This window comes from Chelonoidis abingdonii, chromosome 2, assembly GCF_003597395.2.
Source record: "Chelonoidis abingdonii isolate Lonesome George chromosome 2, CheloAbing_2.0, whole genome shotgun sequence".
Taxonomy (NCBI): domain Eukaryota; kingdom Metazoa; phylum Chordata; order Testudines; family Testudinidae; genus Chelonoidis; species Chelonoidis abingdonii.
In genome coordinates, this window is record NC_133770.1 from 37,110,128 (window position 1) to 37,119,550 (window position 9,423).

The 9,423-nt window shown below is 39.3% G+C and overlaps 1 protein-coding gene across 1 annotated transcript in view; it reads right to left on the bottom strand.

The window, feature by feature from the left end:
• GPR158 (G protein-coupled receptor 158) overlaps window positions 1-9,423 on the bottom strand; it is a 321,268-nt gene that overhangs the window by 157,071 nt on the left and 154,774 nt on the right. The window contains exon 3 of the mRNA XM_032775690.2: window positions 7,262-7,364. Within this exon, the coding sequence (XP_032631581.1) occupies window positions 7,262-7,364 (103 nt within the window). The remainder of the gene's footprint in view (window positions 1-7,261; window positions 7,365-9,423) is intronic.

Consider the following 9,423-nt stretch of genomic DNA (forward strand, 5'->3'; position numbering starts at 1 on the left):
AAAACAAAAAGACCCTGAGTACACAAATTCCCGCCCCTGACTTTTAAAAAAATCCAGTTCTCTGATTGGTCCTCTGGTCAGGTGTTTGGTTCCCCCTTTGTTCACCCTTTACAGGTAAAAGAAAATTAACCCTTACCTTACCTATCTACTTATGACAAAGTCCCCTGCCAGAAGCACTAACATAAGGGACATGTCAGCAGGAGGTGAATATAAGGGGTGGAGTAAGGATGCCAACCCTCCAGGATTCTCTTGGAGTCTCCAGGAAATAAAGTTTAATCTTTTATTAAAGATTATGTCATGTGAGAAAACCTCCAGGAATACATCCAATCAAAACTGGCAACCATAGGGTGGAGTAGACAGATCCCCAGCATAAACTCATAGAAATGTAGGACTGGAAGGGAGCTTAATAGGTCATCTAGTCCAGTCCCCTGCAACGAGGTGGGACTAAGTATTATTTAGATCAGTGATAGGCAACCTGTGGCCTGTCAAGGTAATCCACTGGTGGGCCGCAAGACAGTTTGTTTACATTGACCATCCACAGGCACGGCTGCCCACAGCTCCCAGTGGCCACGGTTCACCATTCCTGGCCAATGGGAGCTCCAGGAAACAGCGTGGGCTGCAGGCTGTCGATCACTGATTTAGACCATCTCTGATACAGGGTTTGTCTAACTTGTTTTTAAAAACTTCCAATGATGACAATTCCACAATCTTCCTAGGTAATTTGTTCTTGTGCTAGACTGCCCTTATAGTTACGAAGTTTTTCCTAATGTCTAACCTAAATCTCCTTTGCTGCAATTTAAGTCCATTATTTTTTGTCCTGTCCTCAGTGGTTAAGGAGAACAATTTATCACCCTTCTCTTTATGATAACCTTTTATGTACTGGAAGACTGTTCTATTCCCTTCTCAGTCTTCTCTTCTCCAGACTAAACAAACCAATATTTTCAGTCTTTTCTGATAGGTCATGTTTTCTAGATCTTCAACCATTTTTGTTGCTTTTCTCCAACTTATCCACATCTTTCCTGAAGTATTGTATGCAAAACTGGACACGACACTCCTTCTGAGGCCTCATCAGTGCTGAGTAGAACTGAAGAATTACTTCTCATAAATTTGCTTACAACACTCCCGATAATACATCCCCAAATGATCACTTTTTTTGCAACAGTGTTACTTTGTTGTCTCATATTTAGTTTGTGACCCTCTATAATGCCCATATCCTTTTCTGCAGTACTCCTTCCTAGGCAGTCATTTCTCATTTTGTATTTATGCCATTGGTTATTCCTTTCTAAATGTGATACTTTGCATTTGCCCCTGTTGAATTTCATCCTATTTATTTCACACTATTTCTCCAATTTATCAAGATAATTTTTAATTCTAATTCTGTTCTCCAAAGTGCTTGCAATTCCTCATAGTTTGGTATCATCTGCAAACTTTGTAAGTGTACTCTCTATGCCATTATTCAAATGATTTATGAAGATATTGGACAGAACCAGACCCAAGACAGATTCCTCAGGGACCCCACTTGATATGCTCTTCCAATCTGACTGTGAATCATTGATAACCACTCTCTGAGTATAGTTTTCCAACCAGTTGAGCACCCACCTTATAGCGGATTTGTCTAGGCTATATTTGTTTGTCATGTGAGACAGTATCAAAAACCTTGCCAATGTCAAAATGTATCAAATCTACTGCTCTCCCCATCCATAGGGTTTGTCACTCTGTCAAAGGAGGGTATTAGTTTGGCTTGACATGATTTGTTCTTGACAAATCTATGTTGACAATTCCATATCACCTTATTTTTTTCTAGGGGCTTATAAATTGATTGTTTGATTATTTCCTCCATTACCTTCCTCGATACCAAAGTTAAGATGACTGGTCTATAATCCCTTGGGTTGTACCTATCCCACTTTTTATAGATAGGTACTATATTTGCCCTTTTCCAGTTCTCTGGGATCTCTCCCACCCTGCAGGAGTTCTCAATGCTAATCATTAATGGCTCAGAGATCTTTCAGGCAGTTCCTTAAGTAGTCTAGGAAGTATTTTGTCAGGCCCTGTTGACCTGAAGACAACTAACTTGTCTAATTCTTAACTTGTTCTTTTCCTCTTTTGGCCTCAGATCCTACCTCATTTACATTGATGTTCACTATGTTAGTCGTCCAACCACTGCTAACATTTTTTGGTGAAAACTAAAACAAAACAGACATTTAACATTTCACCGGTTGCTGCATTTTCTATTATTGTCTTTCCCTCCTCATTGAATAATGGTCTACCCTATCCTTGGTTCTCCTTTTGCTTCCTATGTATTTATTAAATGGTTTTTTTGTTATCCTTTATGTCCCTAGATAGTTTAATCTCTTTTTTGCCTTGGTCTTTGTAACTTTGTTCCTACGTGCTTGTGTTGAGGTTTTTTTTTCTATCCATTCTTCATAAACTGACCTACTTTCCACTTTTTGTATGACCTCTTTTTTGAGTTTCACATCATTGAAGATCTCCTGGTTAAGCCAGAGTGATCTCTTACCATATTTCCTATCTTCCCTGTGCATTGGCATAATTTGCTCTTGTGCTTTTAAAAATGTCTCTTTAAAAAACTGCCAACTCTCCTGAATTCTCTTTTCCCTTAGACTTGCTTCCCACAGGATCTTAACCTACTAATTCTCTGAGTTTGCTACCATCTGCCTTCTTGAAGTCCATTGCCTTTATTCTGCTGTTTTCCCTCCTACTATTCCTTAGAATCAAGAAATCTATCATTTCATGATCATGTTCACCCAAGCTGCCTTCCACCTTCAAATTCTCAACCAGATTCTCTCAGTCAGTATCCAATCTAGAATAGCCTCTGCCCCTAGTCACTTTCTCCACTTCCGCAGGTAGCACTGTAAAGATTCAAGGCAGCTGGGACATGCTGTTTTAATGTAGGCAGCTCTCCAGGCCCACCCAAGTTACTCCAAGGCCCAAACCAGCTCTCGCAGCAGCAGCCTAGATTTGGGAGCACACAAAGCTGGCTTAAAGCCACCTTCACCCCCACTCCTTCTGGGCTGCAGAGCAGCTCAAACCCTGACCCAAGTTTCAAAGTGATTACAACAGACAACAAAAGGGAAATTAGGCAGAAGAATTATATTTATAATTTTGAAAGTTTTTAAGGGGGACCACTGTGTGTGTGTGTGTGTGTGTGAGAGAGAGAGAGAGAGAGAGAGAGAGAGAGAGATACATACACACATATTAGGCTCAAAGATTTGGAGATCCAAAGAACAATCTGAAAATAAAAGATTTATCCCACAACAACCTCGGGGACATTTTTAAAATTTTTATTTTATCTACTATAAGACTATTATAAAACTAAATAAAATTTGACCATTTATTGTTAGTGTTTGCTAATTAATTTTCAGTGCTGGAAAGAGAAAATGGGGGCAGTTTCCCTTTATCAAACGTTATATAGAAGCAGAAATGTGTGTGTGTCAGATATGTTTGTTTTAATTTCACTGGAATTAAACTCTCTCAGAGATTATCGAAATCCATACGGGGCTCTCGGGCACAGTATCTCAGATTAGGCTTTTTACAAATGAGTGACATCTCATTTAAGAAAGGAGTGAGCCAACCCCAGGGGAAAAGCAGAATGGTCCCCCTCATCTTCATAAATCCAACACTGGGCGTAGAAAACCTTTCCAACTACCAGCTTGACCCAACCTCTAATTGCTATGTTTTCTCATTGATTTTGCAGTGACTACACCAAGCTCCAGCAACGCATGACATCTGCCAACATCTTGGATATCTTACAAATGGGCTTCACCCTGGGTCCTGGCATGGAGACAGACCAGTTAGCACTACTAGATGATTTCCTCCTCACAACGGTCACTGGCTCAGTGCTTGTACAACTCAGCCGCTCTGCTGCTTTCAACGGACCAACCACAAGGTATGGCTAACTGGCTGGAGTAGGCAGGTTAGTGCTATCATGGCTCAAATCAGTCCTCTTCAGTAGGACTCAGAGGTAATGGGCAGCCGTTCCCCCTTTGCCCCAAAACTCTCACTCCTAGAGTCCCTGTAGGCACCTATCTTGTCTCCTGCGTCTTCACTGTCTACATGAGATCACTTGGACGGGATGTGGGCTATGCTAATGATACCCAGCTAAAGATCTCATTTTCTGAAAACAACATAACAAACATCCCAATGCTTGCAAGAGATCAGCCCTTGGATGAAGAACAGTGGGCTCAATCAGACCAAAGTGACGCTGACTCGAAGAAGAAATGTTTCAAAGAACTAGCTGAGGTGCAGGTCTCCACTCCCATCAAAGGCAGCTGTCACCACTTTATCAAAGAAGTGCAAAGTTTCAGGGTCCTGCTGGATTCATCAGTAACCCTGGGTGACCAGGAAGCAACAACATTAAACACATTATAATGTGGTGCCGAATTCCAACAAGATCATTTGTAAATACTTCAGTCTAACATACATGCCACTCAGGTCAATGTTTTGACTTAAGGCAGATCAAGGCACAATAACTATGCAATTCTGTTGCTATTTATAAATCTTATCTTGGCCCTTCAGAATCTTCTCAGTTTTTATGTTTTTGCTCTAGAAACATTTTCTTTTACACTTCTCCCAGATATATCTCTCTTATTGTCAGACTTTACCGGCCTATCTATGCTAGCTGACTTTCAGGTCAGACAGTTTCCATCATAACAGCACTCAGACTTCACAGGATTCACACCTGGAATTCATCTTAAGGCTAGTGCCTCTAACATTCTCCAAATGTGTGTTGTAACTCCCTGAGCCTTGTTTCATTTTTGTTGCATTTAGATTACAGGGCTAAGTTGCCTTTGAATCAATGTCTTTTGTGCTGTCACTTGATAATCATCCTTACTTCTGGCATTAGCTGTCTCTCCCTGTTCATTTTTGACATGATTTGGCAGACAGAGCTGAGTCTAGCTGAATAAAAGTAGTTCTTATAAAGAAGAGAGCATTCTCAAACTCAAGCTCCATCATGTTAATTCAGAGCAGTTTTAGTGCAGTTCAGAGTGATCCCAGAGAACTGAATTTGTAGGCCATTAAGTTTCAGCATATGCCGGTACTAGTGATCAGTGTTGTTGATATCCCTAAATATATATTATTCTTCTCTTTTGTGTGTTTTGGGAATTTGTTTTTATAAAATCATAGAATTTATTTTGCATATTCACATTCAAGGAATTAAATCCTGATCTCCATAACAACTCACTCTGCATGGCAGAAATAACAAAGCATCACTCTCAGTCCATTATAAGATTCATGCAAAGCCTGGAGAGAAATAAGTATCACAAAGTTGTACTTTGTCTGCTCCTATCTCCAATGAGAAAATCAGTTCATTACCACTTGACTATGACACGCAACATGAATGAAACAGTGAAATAAAAAGAATCATGCAAACTTTGGAACAACAAACTGAACTATTTATACCACATACATACATACATGATATAATGTAATGAGCCAAGACTGAGATCTCTTTGTGGATCCATATCAGGACTGACCAATTTAATTACCCACTGATAGGCTGACCCAGCGGATACCCCTACAAAGTGCAGGATGGCTTCAAACAGACATGCGAATCTCAGCCTTTCCTACCATTAAAAAGGGCCCCTATTCTGTTGCTATTCCTTCTGCAGTGCTTGTTACTTTTTACTCAAGTGAACATATACCACCACACTTGTACACCAACACAAATATGAAGTAAGAACCTGGATGTTTTGAACCTGGCAGCCTTGAAGTCTACCCTCCAGTTCACTTGAGAGTTCAGACTCAATAATGCAATCAACCCATCCACGATGCATATGTGCACCACTTACATATTTGGGTGTTTTGTCCCAGTGGTTTCAGGTATATTTAAAAACAGGAGAACGAGTCTCTCCTCTAAAGATTGTTAACAAGGGGAAAAAATATAACATAAGTAACATTTTGAGGAACCACTGAGAAAGAAGTATAAATGGAATGTATTGGATGGTTAAATTTATTCAGACTCCCTAAGGCCATGTCTACTCTAGCACTTATCTCAGTAAAACTTAAATCGCTCAGGGATGTGAAAAGACCACCCCCATGAGTGACATGAGTTTTTCTAGCATAAGTACTTGTGTACACAGTGCTGTGTCAGCAGGAGACACAGCTACCGTCACTCATTGAGCTGTGCCACTGTAAACTTCTAAGTATTGACGTGGCCATAGGGTACTACTCATGCCATATTCAGGCCATGGTTGTTCTTTTTTTAGTAGCTTTAAAGAAATAAAAGCAATTGAGCATCTATGACTAAGACACTACAAGGGGAAAACTAAACCAGTTTCAGGCTTTGTCTACACACAAAAGGTCCTGTTAGTTTAACTATACTAGCATAGCTAAAGCAGTACAATCCCCTAGTGTTGACAGTTAAACCTGTGTAAAGGTGTTTTATATCTATACAGCAATTTCTGTACAGGAAGTGGAACATGCCATGTCAGTAAAAGGCACCTACATACAATATAAATGTGTTCAAACTAGGAGTTGGACTGGTATAACTACTCTCTTAACCTAAATAGTACACCAGTACAAAATTTGGGTGTAGACCAGGCCTCAGCATCATGCAAATGAGATGATGGGCTCACTACCATTTAAAATAGTGTGCATTCTGAGAATCAGAGTATATAAATTGATTAGCAGCTTTCCTGATATTCATCAAGTCTCTCCCCTTGTGGCAAAACAGGGTAACATATCAAGCATTCACCTCACGTATTTTCAGGAAGCCTGTAGAAGTCATATGTTATGCACATCACACAAGTGACCGGTTTCTCAGCCCCAACCATCTCTAATAACCATTTTGCACAAAATTATAGCTTGGATTTTCCTATACAACTCAGGTAATATTAAGATAATTAAAAAATGCAAAGAGGCAGTGACTAAAGCATCAATTCTGCACTAGTACAAGGGAAAACAAATATTTATTTGTTTCTTCACAGTCTGTGTACAAATACTGATGCCAGAAATCTTCATTCCCTGGTACCAAAGAATTCTTTTCATATTTTTAAAATTAATTTACAAGTCAAATAGGATTAAAGTAGGCATGTTTTACAGGATCTTCAATAGTATCACAAATGACAAACCAAAGGGCTAAAACTCCTTAAGTGATTTTATAATCCTAGAGTTCCAGACCACTGGGAATTTACTGTATAACCCTGACAAGGATAAAAAGTAGTCCTGTATTATTAATGCAATTTCTATTTTTTTCTCTCTCTTTTCTTTTTTTTTTTTAAAAAACTCAAGCAAAAGCACTTACTCTGAAAGCTGTTCACTGAAAAGATGTTGGGATGATAGAATCCAGCCTTGCAAATGCATTTGTAGGCTCCAAGAACAAATCCAAGGCCTTTAATTGGCATGCACTGTGAGAAAGAAGAAAGGAAAGAAAAGAACGTAATGCAGATGATCACACTCCTATAGACACACATGCATATTCAACTACAATACAAACAAAATAAGCTATATCAATTGGCCTTTTTGTAAGAACTATGTTCTGATTTCAGTTTGTCATTATGTTTATCAGTTATTTTCCCCCTAGTCATATTTCACCTATGTATTTTTTCTTGCTGCTCAGATCCTGCAAACTGCAATGATGACAGTTATACTCAAGCTCATTTAACTGATAGGCAGAAGTGACCAGCTGGCAGATACGGTTTTCATCACTTTTGGAGTGTCGCTCCATACATATCCTTTTTCAATTTCCATACCATGGCCAACATTCACTTGTAAGAATAGATGGAGCCCTAAACCATTCTGAGTAAAGAGAACAAACAGCTGGGTCTTTGTGTTGATCTACCAGAGATGCAGAAGCCAAATTCTCCAGTACAAAATTCATCACTCTACACATAAGATCCACACCAATTTGAAATAATGGGGTAACAAAATGAGTGGAATTACAAAAGAAAAACTGTTTAATGAAAAATATCTAAGGAGTCTTTCATCAAAAGCAAAAATATTCTACCTATTTAAGTGGAAGTCACTTAAGTGGAAGTCCTTACACTTCCTCTGAGCTCCCTCAATTCTCTGCCCTAGGAAGTAAGAAGTGAAATGAAGTGAAATCATACAAAGATTACCTTTCACTTAATCTGAACATCAGGGCCACCTTGTCAAAATGATTGAAGCAGCATTAAATCCACTATCAGAAATTTTTCATACCATAAATAATGTTGTGTCCTCTCACAAACCCTGTTCCCTATACAAATAAAACATACCTCTACTTACAAACCAGTGAATTCCACAATATTACCTTTGCGATGAATGGTTTAAGCAAAACCGACACATCAATGGGAACTTTTTCCAGCATTAACTGAAGAGGTGGAGGGGCGTTTAATAAATAGATCTTTCTTCCCAACTCTTGCTCAGGCAATTGAGTTAAACAGGTGTTAAAAACGAAACAAGTAACAAGGTCTTAGGCCTGGCCTACACTTAAAAAGTTTTATCAACATAACTATGTCAGTAACAGCTGTGATTTTTTTTAATCAATACAGTTATGCCATTAAGAGCCCCAGTGCAGATGCAGTTAAGCCAGAATTTATCCGGGCATAGTTTATTTTGTTTTGTCAAATCAGAATAAGCACTTATACCACTACAAGCACTTTTCTACTGGTACAACTGTGCCTACATGTAGAGGAGTTCTGCCTCTAACTATGCCAGCATATTTTAAAGCAGCAAAATTTTGCAGTGTAGACAAGGCTTTGAACAGTCTAATGAAAAATCCGTATTCTTCATTTCCTCAGGTTTTACTTTCTAGCACTAGTGATTTTATGATCCTGCTAATTGTCCAGTCTTCCAGAAAAAAAAAACAAAAAACCAACAAACAAACAAAAACAGCAAACAAATATCAGAATTTCGAATGTAAAACACAAAGAAAGAGAGGATGGGCTTATGATTAAGGCATTTGACTGGGACTCAGTATATCTGGGTTAAATTCCAGGCTCTGCCACAGAATTCCTGCGTAAGTCACTCCTGGGTAAGTCACTTCATCTCTCTGTGTTTCAGGTTCCCCATATGTAAAATGGGAATGATACTGCCTTTCTCCCACCCTTTGCCTGTCTTGGTGGACGGAAACCATTTCTTATTATGTGCGTATGCAGAGCCTAGCATGATGGAGCCCCAATCTCAGTTGAGTCCTCTAAGTGCTACTATAATACAACTAACAAATAATAAACAGAAAATGGATATATATATATATAAAAAAAAAATTAAAAAAAATTCCCCTCTCACCCCTATGGGTGGTATGTGTCTTCCTTAACCTCGGGTCCTCTACCAGAGGCCTGGGAGTTTGAGGGTTCTGCACAGTATCTTAGCTGTTCCTAGCACTGCACTCTTCTGGACAGAGAGCTCTGATGCTGTTCCTGGGATCTGTTGGAGCCACTCACCCAGCTTAGGAGTCACAGCCCCGAGTGCTCCTACCACCACTGG